This window comes from Lampetra fluviatilis, chromosome 52, assembly GCF_964198595.1.
Source record: "Lampetra fluviatilis chromosome 52, kcLamFluv1.1, whole genome shotgun sequence".
Taxonomy (NCBI): Eukaryota; Metazoa; Chordata; class Hyperoartia; order Petromyzontiformes; family Petromyzontidae; genus Lampetra; species Lampetra fluviatilis.
The window spans coordinates 7,205,713-7,225,169 of NC_136326.1; the positions used below are offsets into that span (position 1 = coordinate 7,205,713).

Consider the following 19,457-nt stretch of genomic DNA (forward strand, 5'->3'; position numbering starts at 1 on the left):
GTGTGTGGTGTCTGTGTGTGTGTGTGTGGTGTATCTGTGTGTGTGTGCGTGTGTGTGTGTGTGGTGTCTGTGTGTGTGTGTGTGTGTGGTGTCTGTGTGTGTGTGTGTGGTGTCTCTGTGTGTGTGTGGTGTCTGTGTGATGTGTGTGTGTGGTGTCTGTGTGTGTGTGTGTGGTGTCTGTGTGTGTGTGCGTGTGTGGTGTCTGTGTGTGTGTGCGTGTGTGGTGTCTGTGTGTGTGTGTGTGGTGTCTGTGTGATGTGTGTGTGTGGTGTCTGTGTGTGTGTGGTGTCTGTGTGTGTGTGCGTGTGTGGTGTCTGTGTGTGTGTGTGTGGTGTCTCTGTGTGTGTGTGCGTGTGTGGTGTCTGTGTGTGTGTGCGTGTGTGGTGTCTGTGTGTGTGTGAGTGTGTGGTGTCTGTGTGTGTGTGTGGTGTCTCTGTGTGTGTGTGAGTGTGTGGTGTCTGTGTGTGTGTGCGTGTGTGGTGTCTGTGTGTGAGTGTGTGGTGTCTGTGTGTGTGGTGTCTCTGTGTGTGTGTGCGTGTGTGGTGTCTGTGTGTGTGTGAGTGTGTGGTGTCTGTGTGTGTGTGTGGTGTATCTGTGTGTGTGTGCGTGTGTGGTGTCTGTGTGTTTGTGTGTGTGCGTGTGTGATGTCTGTGTGTGTGTGTGGTGTCTGTGTGCGTGTGTGTGTGTGTGGTGTCTGTGTGTGTGTGTGGTGTCTGTGTGTGCGTGTGTGGTGTCTGTGTGTGTGTGTGGTGTCTGTGTGTGTGTGTGGTGTCTGTGTGATGTGTGTGTGTGGTGTCTGTGTGTGTGTGTGTGGTGTCTGTGTGTGTGTGCGTGTGTGGTGTCTGTGTGTGTGCGTGTGTGGTGTCTGTGTGTGTGTGTGGTGTCTGTGTGTGTGTGTGCGGTGGAATGTGGTGAGCGGTAGTGCCACGGTTAGCGCTACGCTGCGCTACGAACCCGGCGAACCGAGTTCGATTCCCACTCACAGCCAACACCCAGCGACGAATATCTGAACCGGTCCCTGGGCCTCCCGTAAGTCGACTCGGCCTCAAATGAGTGCCTGGTGCGGTGTGTAAACATCGCTACTGGGGAGACACAGGCGGTCCGGCGTGGTAATGTCCACGCGCTCCCTCGTGTGCCGTGCCGGCCTTCATAGGTGCTGCTCGCTAACAGCACTTGCGCCTACATTCTGTTGAGGCTATACGGGGGATCTTTGTCTTTGTTTGGTGGGGGGAGAGTGGTTGCGTAGTCTCATCATCAGCGAGCTCCTCCAGGCAGGCAAGGCTGCGTTGGCTGGGTCATGAAGCCCGCATGCCCAGCCACCGCATGCCCCAACAGCTTGTGTTTGTAGGAGTGGAGGGGGCTAAACGGGTGCGGCATTGGCTCGAGAAGAGATTGGCTGATGCAGTCCAAGATGATGTGGAGCTGAGTGGACTTCCCCCCCTCCAACCCAGCTTAAATATACGCTTCAAGCTTGGTGGTGTTTCATTCTTCACCTGAGGACGGCTGCTTGCGTTGTGGCCGAAACGTCGTGAGAATTATTTTGTTATGTTTTATTTTTATCATTTTATTACTTCCCTTCTACGTGACTTTACCGAAAGAACCAAGAAGCTGAGTGGACTTGCCCGATGACTGGTACCAGCGGTGTCGAGATGGGCCTCTGTGGAGCGAGGCTCGTGAAGGACGCTGCTACCGGGCAGTTTGGAGGCAGACGCCCTCCTATGGAGGGCAGAGGAGCGACGCTCACAACAACGAGCGTAGTTCCTGGGTGATTAAAACGCGGCGAGTTGCTACATTCGAGGGAAGCAACGCGTGGTGCATCTGGCGGTCATCTCGCTCGGTCAAACCCATGGCACCCGCAGGGTCTGTACCGTGACCTGCTAGCAGCGACCTTGAAACACTTCACGAGGTCACGGAGCGCAGCTGGCACGGGTGGGGGGTGGGTGTTTGCGTCGGTGGCCCCGAGGTTCCGATGCCGCGTGCGGCTCTTCAAGGACTGCTTCGTGATGCCCGCATCTTCGTGCTCTTGAAATATTGAGTGGGTGGGTATTTTGTTCCCAATTCGAAATAGAACGTAGCTCCTCTTGTTGTTCATATTCCTTGGGTCGTTCGGTGAAGTCGCGTGGATAGGTTGAAATAAAATTACCAAAAATAACAAAGAGATAATGGTAGGTTTTTACCCTTTTAACTGGTACAAAACTGACACCTAACAAAGAGAACCACGACGTTTCGATCGCAACACAAGCAGTCGTCATCCACTTGTGTTGCGATCGAAACGCGGAAGTTGTTTTTGTTATTTTCGTTGAACCTATCCACGTGACTTTACCGAAAGACCCTGTGACCTTGCACGACCCCGTGACCTAGCACGACCCCGTGACCTTGCACGACCCCTGACCTATCACGACCCCTGACCTTGCACGACCCCGTGACCTCGCACGACCCCTGACCTAGCATGGACACAAGCGCCGTGGTGACGTCGCTGCCACGTAGTGACGAACGGCGGTTGTTGTGTATGTGTATCTGTCTGTGTGCGTCTCTGCGTGTGCATAACACAAATACAAAGCGGTGCTGGTGGTGCACTACGGACCTGACCACCTGGGTTCGATTCCCAACAGTGGCGAGTGAATCCTGAACCTCTCCTGGAGACCCCCACCCCCTACCCCCGACCTCCGCTCTGTGTTTCACCCACACCAACCTCGCAACTCGCCTCGATAACGGCCTCGCAGATGCCGGTAGGGTAAAGTGCGGGTAGGGCACCACCGCTCTTCCGACACTCGTGCTCAACGTTGGAAGAGTAGGCCAAAACCACGGCTTCGGCGCTTGCGACGCGCCGCAGTTAAGAGGCGGCGGGGCTGCGCGTGTCTCGGTCATCGGATGGCTCCAACTGCGGCCCGCAGAGCGCGCGTTGATTGCACGCGTGTCCCCTATTGGCACGCACATACAGACACCAAATGAATAGCAAATACGACTAAAGCCTGGCTTTTGTGGGCTAGTAGAGGGAGCATTTTGTTTATTCTGCGGATAACGAGCGCGGCCAAGGCCCTCTGAAAACAAATACAACTATATTATTATTATTATTAAAATTGTAAAATATAGATATGTTATATATATAACGATGGGACAGCCACGGTGAGATCAGCGTGGGGAAGGGCGATAATATGGAATATTTACAGTTGGCAAACAGTTGGGAGGAGATAGTGGCTGAGGGATGGACGTCCCCGCGACAGAGATGGAGCGACGGACTCGACTCTGGTGGGAATCGCCTCATCGTGAGAGATGGAGGCTACGTGAAGAGGCCTTCATCCAGCAGTGGATTATCCATGGCTGTTGCTGTTGTTATTTCTTACGATGATGATGACACATCTCGGCACCTCCGATTAGCACGGCTGGCTACGTTCGGTGCGAAAGAAGTTCTACGTACATACGTGAACACATTATCAATCCCATGATTTCGCTTGCTGACCCAGGGAAGCCTCACTGAGCCTCGTGACACATTCTCAGGAGGGTCTTGCCGAGTTGTTTTTGCAGGAGAAGTGTGCTGCTGCGATGTAATCCCAATTGAGTAAATTTCAAGCTGTTTTTTTATAGCATTGGAATATTATTGGGGTACTGCAGTGGCGAGATGTTAACTACCTCGCCTGGTATACAGGAGGTCGTGGGCTCGATCCCGGTTCTGACGACGCCTGCTGCTGTATATTTGGAGTTGCATGTCTCTCTGTCTCATCATCATCACGGTGGCTAGGAGATGTTAACTACCTCGCCTAGTATACAGAAGGTCGTGGGTTCGATCCTGACCCTGACGACGCCTGCTGCTGTATATTTGGAGTTGCATGTCTCTCTGTCTCATCATCATCATCAGGGTGGCTAGGAGATGTTAACTACCTCGCCTAGTATACAGAAGGTCGTGGGTTCGATCCTGACCCTGACGACGCCTTCTGTATATTTGGAGTTTGCGTCTCTCTCTCGTTATCATCGTCAGGGTGGCTAAGAGATGTTAACTACCTCGCCTGGTATACAGGAGGTCGTGGGTTCGATCCCGGTCCTGACGACGCCTTCTGTATATTTGGAGTTTGCGTCTCTCTCATTATCATCATCAGGGTGGCTATGAGATGTTAACTACCTCGCCTGGTATACAGGAGGTCGTGGGTTCGATCCCGGTCCTGACGACGCCTGCTGTATATTTAGAGTTTGCGTCTCTCTCATTATTATCATCAGGGTGGCTAGGAGATGTTAACTACCTCGCCTGGTATACAGGAGGTCGTGGGTTCGATCCCGACCCTGCTGTATATTGGGAGTTTAGCATGTTCTCTCTCTCCCAGCCGTGGTCGCGTGGATTTTTCTCCGGGTCTACCGGTTTTTTTCTCCACATATAGAATCAACATCACGCGTTAAGATTATTTGTCTACTGCTAAACATTTCCACGTGACGACAAGCCACTTCGTTGAGCTGTCGTATGTGGCCAGGTCGCTTCTGAAACAGAGCTACGTAGCTCAGTGGGCCGCGCCTGGCAAAATAAAATAAATACACGTGGCCAATACTGGTCAAATTCTTCGGTTTTTTCGGTAAAGTCACGTAGGTAAAAAATTTAAATTAATAAAAGTAAAATAAAAATAAAATAAAAATCACGAAGTTTCGGAGGCAACACAAGCTTCCGTCATCAGGTGGAACCGTCACAGCACGATTGCTGCATCAAGTAAGATAAATTCCAATAAAACAGTCCTTGTATATATACTGGTTGAGGGTGGGAGGAGCCAAGGCAGGCACCTGGATATTATTGTTGTGAGGTTCGGTGCGGCTGAAGAATCAATACTGGTCACATTGTGTGTTTGTTTGTGTGTTTGTTTGTTTGTTTTTAGCAATGGGGAAAAAAGCAGGGTACTCGGAGTAAACCCATGTAGAACAGTGGAGAACGTACACACACCCCACACTCACTCAATCAACAGAGACAAACACCCCCCCGTATAGCCTTAACGAGACTGGTTGGGGCAAGTGGTGTTAGCGAGTAGCACCTATGAAAGGCGGCACCTTCGAAGGCCGGAGAGGCTATACGGGGGATCTTTGTCTTTTGTTCATTATGAGCAACGTCGGGAGGAGATGTGCAGCGGGTATGACCCCCAACGACCTGAGTTCGATTCCCGCACACGGCTAAAATCAGCATCGGCGAATAGCTGAACCTGGGCCTCCCCTAGGTCAACACAACGTCCATCTGCCAACTCAAAGCGAGTGATGGATTTTGGGCTCATCTCTGCTGGTGGTGGTGGTGGACGGAAATTCCACATTATCATGGCGGTGGACACGTCGGGTCACGCCTCTGGCAGAGCACGTGGCTGCGCGACAGGCGGATTGACGAGAATATACCTGCAGGGTAAATATATTGTGGTGAGATATTGTTGATATTACATCGTGTTATTTTTTATATTTACACGTTTACTTCCAGGTGGATCAGCGGTTGTGAGAGCGGGCGGGTCCCAATGAAATCTAAATGTGAAGCGTTTACATCCTGATTGGTGGCGGTTGACTCAGCCCATCATCCCTTCTTCGGAGGGGGGAGGTGGGGTGGTCGATAAAACGTCTACCAATCGCGTGCGCAGCGACCCCGTCACACTTCACGTGGGGTCGGCAACCCTCTTTTGTGACGTTCAACACCGCCCCGCCCCCACCACCAGCCCCCCAATGACGTCGTTCGCGTCACCCACGTGACCCAGGAGACGCGTCACCAACCGTCAACCGCGTCGGCCTCCATTTTGCTCCGTGGCGGCCGTCGATTTGCGGGGCCCCCCAAAAGTCGTGGCCAGCACGCGTTAAGGGGCCGTCCATAAATGACGTCACGCACCTAGGGGGTGGGGGAGGGGTGGTCAGACATTTGTGACGATGTGTGACGAGGGGGGGGGGGTGTTGAGAAATGTGACGTCACGTAAAAATGCCAACTTTAAATTAATATAGACACCACGTTCTACTTAATTAAATAGACTTTTTAATAAATGTTTTCTCCTACAACATCAGAGTGCAGCGCCACGTTAAATACGCACTACAATGACAATAGTTTAAAGCGATTTGAAGCATGTTTTAAGTTTTTTTTTGGGGGGGGGGAGCTTTGTGACGTCATATTTGAGTGGGGGGGGGGGGTCTGACTTTTTGTGACGCCGTGTGACGACCGGGGGCGGGGCGAGGGGGGTCAAAAATCGTCCAAAATCGCGTGACGTCATTTACGGACAGCCCCCAACCACAGAAAACCTCGACTCCTCCAATGGTGGAACGTCTCTCTCTCTCTCTGTACGCAACCCCACACCACAACGCCGGTTTAACCGCGCCCGTGCTGTTGTCTGCCTCTTGTCCTTTGCCTTCTGTGACCCCCACCCCACCCACACAACGTGGCCGGCGCAAAAGACGCAAATGGAGCGGCTAAGGAAGGTGGAGCGCATCTGCCGAATGCTGAAAAAGGTCTGCTGGTCATGCGTCACACACGCGCGCACGCACTCCCACACGCGTCAACCCCGTGACATCTCCCCCCCCACCTCCCCCCCACCCCGCTAAGATGATGATATAATCTGCTGCGATCTCTGCGTTAGCAGGCGCACTGTCACCCTACACCGCACACCCCACACCGTGTCGTGTGAAGAAATGGGTTGAGGGTGACGTTTTATCAGCTGGTCGGTGTGGGGTGTGTTAGTGTGTGTGTGTTAGTGTGTTAGTGTGTGTGTGTTAGTGTGGTGTGTGTGTTAGTGTTGTGTGTGTTAGTGTGTGTGTTGGTGTGGTGTGTGTGTTAGTGTCAGGTGTGTGTTAGTGTGGTGTGTGTTAGTGTTGTGTGTGTGTGTTAGTGTGTGTGTGTTAGTGTTGTGTGTGTGTTAGTGTGTGTGTGTGTGTTAGTGTTGTGTGTGTGTTAGTGTGGTGTGCGTAGGTGGTGTGTATGTGTGTATGTTAGTGTGGTATGTGTGTAGGTGGTGTGTGTGTGGTGTGTGTGTTAGTGTGGTGTGTGTGTGTTAGTGGGGTGTGTGTGTTAGTGTTGTGTGTGTGTTAGTTTGTGTGTGTGTTAGTGTGTGTGTGTTAGTGTGTGTGTGTTAGTGTGTGTGTGTGTGTGTTAGTGTGTGTGTGTGTGTTAGTGTGTGTGTGTTAGTGTGTGTGCAAGTGTAGCGGTTAGCGCGCTGCGCTATGAAACCGGCGAACCGAGTACGATTCCCGCTCACGGCCAACACCAGTGGCGATTATCTGAACCGGTCCCGGGCCTCCCCTAAGTCGACTCAGCCTCAAATGAGTACCTGGTGCGGTGTGTAAACATCACCACTCGGGAGACAAAGGCGGTCGGGCGTGGTGCTGGCCACCCACTCCCTCGTGTGCCGTTGCGACCTTCATAGGTGCTCGCTAACAGCACTTGCCCCTACAGTCTGTTAAGGCTATACGGGGGATCTTTGTCTTTGTGTGTGTTAGTGTTGTGTGTGTGTGTTAGTGTTGTGTGTGTGTGTGCTAGTGTGTGTGTGTTAGTGTGGTGTGTGTTAGTGGGGTATTCAGTGCTGCGTGTTACTGCGTTTGCGAGGTCATTGTCCGCGTCTGACAAGTTCGGGCCACGTTGCCACGGGGGAATCGTTCCACGTCCCAGCAGCTTTGTGGGGTAGGGAGGGGGTTGTTCGCTTTGACTCCCGCGCAGTATTCCCCGGGGCGGCCGCTGGCCCCGTCAAACCGCGTGCCCCTCGCAACGAGCGGCAGACGTGGCCTAACAATGATGGTGTCAACCTGTAACGCGTCGAGAGAGAGAGGGAGGGAGACACGACTCTGAGGCGACAGGAGGACGAGGAGGAAGGCACAGACGAGGGGAAGGGCAGCGGAGACCGCGCAGCGACCAGCTGGCACCAACGATTGCCCGAGCTCTGCGATCCTCTTGTGCGCTGAGGGTTTATCGGCCACACTAATGAGTGTTTACACGGGGGGGGAGCTGAGGGTTTATCGGCCACACTAATGAGTGGTTACACGAGGGGGGGAGCTGAGGGTTTATCGGCCACACTAATGAGTGTTTACACAGTGGGGGAGGGAGGGGGGGGTAAGAGGAGCGCCCGGAAAAAAACGCCACGCATGCGAGGGAGCAACGCTTGATCCCGTAACAAAACACGCCGGCTGGTGGAAGGGTAGGGTTGGGAGCCACATTTGTTTGCTCTACCCCACCTTCTCCTGGCAGAGCCCAGGCGTGCCACCGACTTGACACCCATCCGTGCGGTGATCCACCAACAATCCGCGTCTGGCGGATCACATGGGCAGCAGGCCGCAGATTGTGCCCCCCCCCCCCCCCTCGGGTCGCTCCGCTAATCATCAGCACCCCGCATCGAACCCCCGCCGCTCCGATCCCCTTAAAACGCGCGGGTGCGAGAGACGGAATAAATGGGGGGGGGGGGGGGGTGGGAGAGATTTACAAAATCCCGTGGCGTTAAATGCCACACAGCGGCAGGCGAGGCGACCGCCCGCGTCCTCTCCGCGTGAACATCCGAGAGCCAAAGTCTCCGACCTCGGCTACTCGAAGCGGGGTTTGTTTAAACAAATGTGACCGAAAATCAAATCTGGAGTCTCGCGCGAGTTCAATCGCCGCGAAATCCATTTCATGACCTAGTGGGCGTGCGTTTTGATCGGTGATGCCCCAGCGACGAATTCTTAATTGCCCACCCACCCAACCCACTCCAAGTTTAACACTGCAAAGACAAGTCGTCACTCTGTGTGACGTCACCCTGTGTGACGTCACTCTGTGTGTCGTCACTCTGTGTGACGTCACTCTGTGTGACTCTGTGTGACGTCACTCTGTCATCACTCTGTGTGACGTCACTCTGTGTCGTCACTCTGTGTGACGTCACTCTGTGTGTAATCACTCTGTGTGACGTCACTCTGTGTGACGTCACTCTGTCATCACTCTGTGTGACGTCACTCTGTGTGTCGTCACTCTGTGTGTCGTCACTCTGTGTGACGTCACTCTGTGTGTCGTCACTCTGTGTGTCGTCACTCTGTGTGTCGTCACTCTGTGTGACATCACTCTGTGTGACATCACTCTGTGACGTCACTCTGTGTGTCGTCACTCTGTGTGACATCACTCTGTGTGACATCACTCTGTGTGACATCACTCTGTGACGTCGCTCTGTGTGTCGTCACTCTGTGTGACGTCACTCTGTGTGACGTCATCGCTCTGTGTGTCGTCACTCTGTGTGACGTCACTCTGTGTGACGTCATCACTCTGTGTGTCGTCTTTCTTTGCGTACTACGCCACGAACCCGGCAGCTCCGAGTTGGATTTCCCTCCTCGTGAGATTGTTGACTACCTCGCCAGGTATGCACCTCCGATTAACACGGCTGGCTACGTACGGTACGAAAGAAGTTCAACAGACATAAATGCAGGAGTTGGTGGGTTCGATCCCGACACTGACGCCTGTATATTTTGAGTTTGCGTGTCTCTCTCCCCATGGTCACGTGGGTGTTTCTCCTGCTCCTCCTGTTCTACCCTACACATTTAGCATCAACATCACGCGTTTAGAGATGTTTGGCTACTATCATTTTACGCGTGATAAGCCACTTCGTTGAGCTATCATTAGTGGTGGCCAGGTCGCTTCTGGAAAAAATATCTACATAGCTCAGTGGGGCCTTGCCTGATAAAAAAAATTAAACAGCACGGTGAGAAAAAACACGTGCATGCACTCATGGCTGCTTGAATATCGAATAAGCGCGTGGCTGAACATCGGAAAGCGATCAAGCCTCCGATATTTGAGGCGACGTTACGACGCAGCTGTAATGGTGATGGAAACTGCTGCAAGACATCTAAAGGCCCCACTGAGTTTATAGTTTGTTATTTCCTGAGTCCCCCCCCACACCCCCGTGATTAGCATTTAAATTAACCCCGCATCAGAATTTGCTCCAACAGACTCGACAATCACCCAGCCCTGGAGCTCAGAATTGCAGACCGGTCGTCATTTCCCACTTACCCAACTGTGGCTTTGAGCCACAAGTGATTTGGTTTTATTTTGAGTCAAGGAGGGTGCAGAGGCAACGACTACAATTTCACATTCGGGGTAGGTCAAGCGTAGCAGATAACAGTCAGCAGCAGCAGCCGTAGCAGAGTAGTTTTATCACTGCTGTGATGTCTCCTTTGTATTTGTGCATCGGAGCCATTGCGTCGTTACCCGTTGTACGGTCTCTGTTCTGGTTGATCCACAGTCGCACGCTACTCCTGGAGAGTTTTTTTTTATTCCCCATTTGTGCATCAGGTATCCGCATCTGCTCTAGTGATTTTAACGGATTTGGTTTAGGGGTGGACCGTGAGCTTCGTGGAAGATCAAACCCAGGGATTTTCTGAGTTGGGTCTTTCACAACTATTTTTATTCTTAGTTTTTTTCGGTAAAGTCACGTAGGTAAACTTTTTAAATTAAAAAAAGTAGAATAAAAATAAAATAAAAATCACGACGTTTCGGAGGCAACACAAGCTTCCGTCTTCAGGTGGAACCGTCACAGCACGACAGCTGCATCAAGTAAGAGAAATTCCAAGAAAACAGTCCTTGTATATTTCGATTTAAAGCTTTCGTGACTGCAGGGATTCATCTTCTTGGTTCTTTCGGTAAAGTCACGTAGAATGTAAATAATAAAATAATATATACTGGTTGAGGGTGGGAGGAGCCATTGTGAGGTTCGGTGCGGCTGAAGCACGCTGCAAGGAATAAGCCTTTGTTGTGTAGACTGTTTGAAATGGGAGGTTCCAAATGTGATGGGCTGTAGGAGAAAGGTGCGATGTGTCTGTGATGGGCTTGAGGAAGGAGGTGCGATCTATCTGTGATGGACTGGGGGAGATGGTGTGATCTTCACGTGATGGTCTGGAGGGAGATAGTGTGATCTCCATGTGATGGAATGGAGGGAGATGGTGTGATCTCCATGTGATGGACTGGAGGGAGATGGTGTGATCTCCATGTGATGGACTGAGGGAGATGGTGTGATCTCCATGTGATGGTGTAGAGGGAGATGGTGTGATCTCCATGTGATGGTCTGGAGGGAGATGGTGTGATCTCCATGTGATGGTCTGGGGGAGATGGTGTGATCTCCATGTGATGGTCTGGAGGGAGATGGTGTGATCTCCATGTGATGGTCTAAAGGGAGATGGTGTTATCTCCATGTGATGGTCTGCATGGAGATGGTGTGATCTCTATGTGATGGACTGGAGGGAGATGGTGTGATCTCCACGTGATGGACTGGAGGGAGATGGTGTGATCTCCATGTGATGGACTGGATGGAGATGGTGTGATCTCCATGTGATGGACTGGAGGGAGATGGTGTGATCTCCATGTGATGGACTGGAGGGAGATGGTGTGATCTCCATGTGATGAACTTGAGGGAGATGGTGTGATCTCCATGTGATGGACTGGAGGGAGATGGTGTGATCTCCATGTGATGGTCTGGAGGGAGATGGTGTGATCTCCATGTGATGGAGGGAGATGGTGTGATCTCCATGTGATGGTCTGGAGGGAGATGGTGTGATCTCCATGTGATGGTCTGGAGTGAGATGGTGTGATCTCCATGTGATGGACTGGAGGGAGATGGTGTGATCTCCATGTTATGGAGGGAGATGGTGTGATCTCCATGTGGTGGTCTAGAGGGAGATGGTGTGATCTCCATGTGATGTACTGGAGAGAGATGGTGTGATCTCCATGTGATGTACTGGAGGGAGATGGTGTGATCTCCATGTGATGGACTGGAGGGAGATGGTGTGATCTCCATGTTATGGAGGGAGATGGTGTGATCTCCATGTGGTGGTCTAGAGGGAGATGGTGTGATCTCCATGTGATGTACTGGAGGGAGATGGTGTGATCTCCGTGTGATGGACTAGAGGGAGATGGTGTGATCTCCATGTGATGTACTGGAGGGAGATGGTGTGATCTCCTTGTGATGGTCTGGAGGGAGATGGTGTGATCTCCATGTGATGTACTGGAGGGAGATGGTGTGATCTCCATGTGATGGTCTGAAGGGAGATGTTGTGATCTCCATGTGATGGTCTGTGGGAGATGGTGTGATCTCCATGTGATGGACTGAGGGAGATGGTGTGATCTCCATGTGATGGTCTGGAGTGAGATGGTGTGATCTCCATGTGATGGTCTGGAGGGAGATGGTGTGATCTAGATGTGATGTACTGGAGGGAGATGGTGTGATCTCCATGTGATCGTCTGGAGGGAGATGGTGTGATCTCCATGTGATGGACTGGAGGGAGATGGTGTGATCTCCATGTGATGGACTGGAGGGAGATGGTATGATCTCCATGTGATGGACTGAGGGAGATGGTGTGATCTCCATGTGATGGTCTAGAGAAAGATGGTGTGATCTCCATGTGATGGTCTAGAGAGAGATGGTGTGATCTCCACGTGATGGTCTGGAGGAAGATGGTGTGATCTCCATGTGACTGACTGGAGGGAGATGGTGTGATCTCCATGTGATGGTCTGGAGAGAGATGGTGTGATCTCCATGTGATGGTCTAGAGGGAGATGGTGTGATCTCCATGTGATGGCCTAGAGGGACATGGTGTGATCTCCATGTGATGGACTGGAGGGAGATGGTGTGATCTCCATGTGATGGACTGGGGGAGATGGTGTGATCTACATGTGATGGTCTGGTGGGAGATGGTGTGATCTCCATGTGATGGACTGGATGGAGATGGTGTGATCTCCATGTGATGGACTGGATGGAGATGGTGTGATCTCCATGTGATGAACTGGAGGGAGATGGTGTGATCTCCATGTGATGGACTGGAGAGAGATGGTGTGATCTCCATGTGATGGACTAGAGGGAGATGGTGTGATCTTCATGTGATGGTCTGGAGGGAGATGGTGTGATCTCCATGTGATGGTCTGGAGGGAGATGGTGTGATCTCCATGTGATGAACTGGATGGAGATGGTGTGATCTCCATGTGATGGACTGGAGGGAGATGGTGTGATCTTCATGTGATGAACTGGATGGAGATGAATCTTAATTTAGGAGCTTTCGTGACTGCAGGAATTATTCTTTGGTTTTTTTCGGTTAAGTCACGTCTAAAAATAAAATAACAAATTAAAATAACATATTACGACGTTTCGATTGCAACACAAGCAATCATCATCAGGTATAAAAGAAATAGCAACAAAAATCTAACTAGAAAACTATAGACAGACATACAAGCAGGCAGACATCACAACGGCACACAGAGAGAGGACACAAATCGGCACAAAGAGAGGGGTCGTTTCTGTGACGGTCCCTTAAATATAGAGAGGGGGGGCGGGGACGGAGAGAGGGAGGGGGCAGAGAGAATTAGCATATCAATGAGTGTACGGCAACGTACTGCTGTTGCAAGTAAGATGACAATGTGGAACGGGCACGCAAAATTGAAAACGGGCACGCAAAATTGAAAATTAGGAGACAGGCACACGAAAATTAAATAACCTAGCAAAATATCGAAATGTGATGTAATACAACACAGAGAGTCGGTTAACACACAATTAACGCATAGCCTGGTTGATTACGTGTTTCAAAATTTGCTAAGTTAGAATTTTAAGTGTGAAAATTCCAAAGAGAGGACACAGGCAGAGAGAACAAATAGTCAGAAAGAAAAAGGATAAGCTTAAAACTTCCCCGTAGAAGTGGTTCAATCTTAATTTAGGAGCTTTCGTTACTGCAGGAATTATTCTTTGTTTTTTTTCGGTTAAGTCACGTCTAAAAAGAAAATAATAAATTAAAATAACATATTACGACGTTGTTGCAATCGAAACGTCGTAATATGTTATTTTAATTTATTATTTTATTTTTAGACGTGACTTAACCGAAAAAAACCAAAGAATAATTCCTGCAGTCACGAAAGCTCCTAAATTAAGATTGAACCACTTCTACGGGGAAGTTTTAAGCTTATCCTTTTTCTTTCTGACTATTTGTTCTCTCTGCCTGTGTCCTCTCTTTGGAATTTTCACACTTAAAATTCTAACTTAGCAAATTTTGAAACACGTAATCAACCAGGCTATGCGTTAATTGTGTGTTAACCGACTCTCTGTGTTGTATTACATCACATTTCGATATTTTGCTAGGTTATTTAATTTTCGTGTGCCTGTCTCCTAATTTTCAATTTTGCGTGCCCGTTTTCAATTTTGCGTGCCCGTTCCACATTGTCATCTTACTTGCAACAGCAGTACGTTGCCGTACACTCATTGATATGCTAATTCTCTCTGCCCCCTCCCTCTCTCCGTCCCCGCCCCCCCTCTCTATATTTAAGGGACCGTCACAGAAACGACCCCTCTCTTTGTGCCGATTTGTGTCCTCTCTCTGTGTGCCGTTGTGATGTCTGTCTGCTTGTATGTCTGTCTATAGTTTTCTAGTTAGATTTTTGTTGCTATTTCTTTTATACCTGATGATGATTGCTTGTGTTGCAATCGAAACGTCGTAATATGTTATTTTAATTTATTATTTTATTTTTAGACGTGACTTAACCGAAAAAAAACCAAAGAATGGATGGAGATGGTGTGATCTCCATGTGATGAACTGGATGGAGATGGTGTGATCTCCATGTGATGGACTGGAGGGAGATGGTGTGATCTCCTTGTGATGGTCTGGAGGGAGATGGTGTGATCTCCATGTGATGAACTGGATGGAGATGGTGTGATCTCCATGTGATGAACTGGATGGAGATGGTGTGATCTTCATGTGATGGTCTGGAGGGAGATGGTGTGATCTCCATGTGATGGACTGGAGGGAGATGGTGTGATCTCCATGTGATGGTCTAGAGGAAGATGGTGTGATCTCCATGTGATGGACTGGAGGGAGATGGTGTGATCTCTATGTGATGGTCTGGAGGGAGATGGTGTGATCTCCACGTTATAGACTGTAGGGAGATGGTGTGATCTCCATGTGATGGTCTGGAGGGAGATGGTGTGATCTCCATGTGATGGTCTGGAGGGAGATGGTGTGATCTCCACGTGATGGTGTGGAGGGAGATGGTGTGATCTCCATGTGATGGTCTGGAGGGAGATGGTGTGATCTCTATGTGATGGTCTGGAGGGAGATGGTGTGATCTCCACGTTATGGACTGTAGGGAGATGTTGTGATCTCCATGTGATGGAGTGGAGGGAGATGGTGTGATCTCCATGTGATGGAGTGGAGGGAGATGGTGTGATCTCCATGTGATGGAGTGGAGGGAGATGGTGTGATCTCCACGTGATGGTCTGGAGGGAGATGGTGTGATCTCCATGTGATGTACTGGGGGAGATGGTGTGATCTCGATGTGATGGTCTGGAGGGAGATGGTGTGATCTCCATGTGATGGTCTGGGGGAGATGGTGTGATCTCCATGTGATGGTCTGGAGGGAGATGGTGTGATCTCCATGTGATGGAGTGTAGGGAGATGGTGTGATCTCCATGTGATGGTCTGGAGGGAGATGGTGTGATCTCCATGTGATGGAGTGGAGAGAGATGGTGTGATCTCCATGTGGCGCAAGCGGCGCGTCAGGCCTGAAGCTAAATTAAATAAATAAGAACGAGTAAATAATATACAATTGGCCGTTCCCATGGCAACAAATTAAAATGTGAGCGGATATGGCGCATTAATTATCGCACATCACCCGCAGCTGTCGGAAGGCGGAGGGGATGGTTTATGTGCGCACGCGCGCACACGCGCACGCACGCGCGCACATAAACGCGCGTGCCTATGCTATGGTGTTGATGCACACGCGGTTACGCACAGATGGATTCATCAACCCTCGCTCGAGCAGCGTGAGTTGTCGTCGCAGATGGGGGCCGGGGACAGGTTGTGGGGGGGGGGGTGACTTTAAAACAACTTTTACTGCCGCCAGCAGCAACAGCACTGGAGGCGATTCTGATACGAATCACACAAAGTCACCAGCAAACAAATAACAATCGCTATAAATCCACGCGCTGTGGCGCTAAATGCGCCGCGCACAACACGAAAAAAAAGTCACGTGGTGGTGGTGGTGGTGGTCATCGCGCACGCCACGGTGACGAGCGAGCGCTTCAGAAGGTGAACACGAGGGTGCCGTCCTCGCTGGTACAGAGAGGGGCTTGACCGGCTCCCCAGCGTTCGAAGAAGACGCTCTGCACATCACCGAGACACCGCGGGAGAGAGACGAGAGCACATCGGCCCGGCTCAGAGTCCTCAGCCCTCATCGCCAAACACACCCACGTGATCCATCGTGACTCGATCCCTCCATCGGTTCCCGATGAGATCCCAGATCAACTTCAAGATGACACGCTTAATCTCACTCCACTCCCCTTCACGCACTCTCCTACCTCTCCCCTCTCATCTCACTCTACTCCCCTCCACACACTCTCCTACCTCTCCCTCTCATCTCACTCCACTCCCCTCCACGCACTCTCCTACCTCTCCCCTCTCACCTCACTCCACTCCCCTCCACGCACTCTCCTACCTCTCCCTCTCATCTCACTCCACTCCCCTCCACGCACTCTCTTACCTTTCCCCTCTCATCTCACTCTACTCCCCTCCACGCACTCTCCTACCTCTCTCCCCTCTCATCTCACTCTACTCCCCTCCACACACTCTCCTACCTCTCTCCCCTCTCATCTCGCTCCACTTCCCTCCACGCACTCTCCTACCTCTCTCCCCTCTCATCTCACTCTACTCCCCTCCACACACTCTCCTACCTCTCCCTCTCATCTCACTCCACTCCCCTCCACGCACTCTCCTACCTCTCCCCTCTCACCTCACTCCACTCCCCTCCACGCACTCTCCTACCTCTCCCTCTCATCTCACTCCACTCCCCTCCACGCACTCTCTTACCTTTCCCCTCTCATCTCACTCTACTCCCCTCCACGCACTCTCCTACCTCTCTCCCCTCTCATCTCACTCTACTCCCCTCCACACACTCTCCTACATCTCACCTCTCATCTCACTCTACTCCCCTCCACGCACTCTCCTACCTCTCTCCTCTCTCATCTCGCTCCACTTCCCTCCACGCACTCTCCTACCTCTCTCCCCTCTCATCTCACTCCACTCCCCTCCACACACTCTCCTACCTCTCCCCTCTCATCTCACTCTACTCCCCTCCACACACTCTCCTACCTCTCCCTCTCATCTCACTCTACTCCCCTCCAAGCACTCTCCTACCTCTCCCCTCTCATCTCACTCCACTCCCCTCCACACACTCTCCTACCTCTCCCCTCTCATCTCACTCTACTCCCCTCCACGCACTCTCCTACATCTCACCTCTCATCTCACTCTACTCCCCTCCACGCACTCTCCTACCTCTCCCCTCTCATCTCACTCTACTCCCCTCCACACACTCTCCTACCTCTCCCTCTCATCTCACTCTACTCCCCTCCAAGCACTCTCCTACCTCTCCCCTCTCATCTCACTCTACTCCCCTCCAAGCACTCTCCTACCTCTCCCCTCTCATCTCACTCTACTCCCCTCCACACACTCTCCCACCTCTCATCTCACTCTACTCCCCTCCACGCACTCTCCTGCCTCTCCCCTCTCATCTCACTCTACTCCCCTCCACACACTCTCCCACCTCTCATCTCACTCTACTCCCCTCCACACACTCTCCCACCTCTCATCTCACTCTACTCCCCTCCACACACTCTCTCCCCTCTCATCTCACCCCACTCCACTCCACGCACTCTCCTGCCTCTCCCCTCTCATCTCGCTCCACTCCCCTCCACGCACTCTCCTACCTCTCATCTCACTCCACTCCCCTCCACGCACTGTCCTACCTCTCCCTCTCATCTCACTCCACTCCCCTCCACGCACTCTCCTACCTCTCCCCTCTCATCTCACTCTACTCCCCTCCAAGCACTCTCTTGACTCTCCCCTCTCATCTCACTCTACTCCCCTCCACACACTCTCCTACCTCTCCCTCTCTCATCTCACCCCACTCCACTCCACGCACTCTCCTGCCTCTCCCCTCTCATCTCACTCCACTCCACTCCACGCACTCTCATACCTCTCCCCTCTCATCTCACCTCCACACACTCTCCTACCTCTCCCTCTCTCATCTCACCCCACTCCACTCCACGCACTCTCCTGCCTCTCCCCTCTCATCTCACTCCACTCCCCTCCACGCACTCTCCTACCTCTCCCTCTCATCTCGCTCCACTCCCCTCCACGCACTCTCCTACCTCTCATCTCACTCCACTCCCCTCCACGCACTCTCCTACCTCTCCCCTCTCATCTCACTCTACTCCCCTCCACGCACTCTCCTACCTCTCCCCTCTCATCTCACTCTACTCCCCTCCACGCACTGTCCTACCTCTCCCCTCTCATCTCACTCTACTCCCCTCCACGCACTCTCCTGCCTCTCCCCTCTTTCATCTCACCCCACTCCCCTCCAAGCACTCTCTTGACTCTCCCCTCTCATCTCACTCTACTCCCCTCCACGCACTGTCCTACCTCTCCCCTCTCATCTCACTCCACTCCCCTCCACGCACTCTCCTACCTCTCCCCTCTCATCTCACTCTACTCCCCTCCAAGCACTCTCTTGACTCTCCCCTCTCATCTCACTCTACTCCCCTCCACACACTCTCCTACCTCTCCCTCTCATCTCACTCTACTCCCCTCCACGCACTCTCCTACCTCTCCCTCTCATTTCACTCCCCTCCACGCACTCTCCGACCTCTCCCCTCTCATCTCACTCTACTTCTCTCCACGCACTCTCCTACCTCTCCCTCTCATTTCACTCCCCTCCACGCACTCTCCGACCTCTCCCCTCTCATCTCACTCTACTCCCCTCCACGCACTCTCCTACCTCTCCCCTCTCATCTCACTCTACTCCCCTCCACGCACTCTCCTACCTCTCCCTTCTCATCTCACTCCACTCCCCTCCACGCACTCTCCTACCTCTCCCCTCTCATCTCACTCTACTCCCCTCCACGCACTCTCCTACCTCTCCCTTCTCATCTCACTCCATTCCCCTCCACGCACTCTCCTACCTCTCCCTCTCATCTCGCTCCACTCCCCTCCACGCACTCTCCTACCTCTCATCTCACTCCACTCCCCTCCACGCACTCTCCTACCTCTCCCCTCTCATCTCACTCCACTCCCCTCCACGCACTCTCCTACCTCTCCCTCTCATCTCGCTCCACTCCCCTCCACGCACTCTCCTACCTCTCATCTCACTCCACTCCCCTCCACGCACTCTCCTACCTCTCCCCTCTCATCTCACTCTACTCCCCTCCACGCACTCTCCTACCTTTCCCCTCTCATCTCACTCTACTCCCCTCCACGCACTGTCCTACCTCTCCCCTCTCATCTCACTCTACTCCCCTCCACGCACTCTCCTGCCTCTCCCCTCTCTCATCTCACCCCACTCCCCTCCACGCACTCTCCTGCCTCTACCCTCTCATCTCACTCTACTCCCCTCCACGCACTCTCCTGCCTCTCCCCTCTCTCATCTCACCCCACTCCCCTCCACGCACTCTCCTACCTCTCCCCTCTCATCTCACTCTACTCCCCTCCACGCACTCTCCTGC

General features: G+C 52.0%; 1 protein-coding gene across 1 annotated transcript in view; it reads left to right on the plus strand.

Moving 5' to 3' along the window:
• The window catches only part of LOC144949121 (protein cornichon homolog 1-like), a 131,016-nt gene that overhangs the window by 86,038 nt on the left and 25,521 nt on the right, over nt 1–19,457 (plus strand). Inside the window, exon 3 of the mRNA XM_078878976.1 lies at nt 6,385–6,438. Coding sequence (XP_078735102.1) covers nt 6,385–6,438 — 54 coding nt within the window. The remainder of the gene's footprint in view (nt 1–6,384; nt 6,439–19,457) is intronic.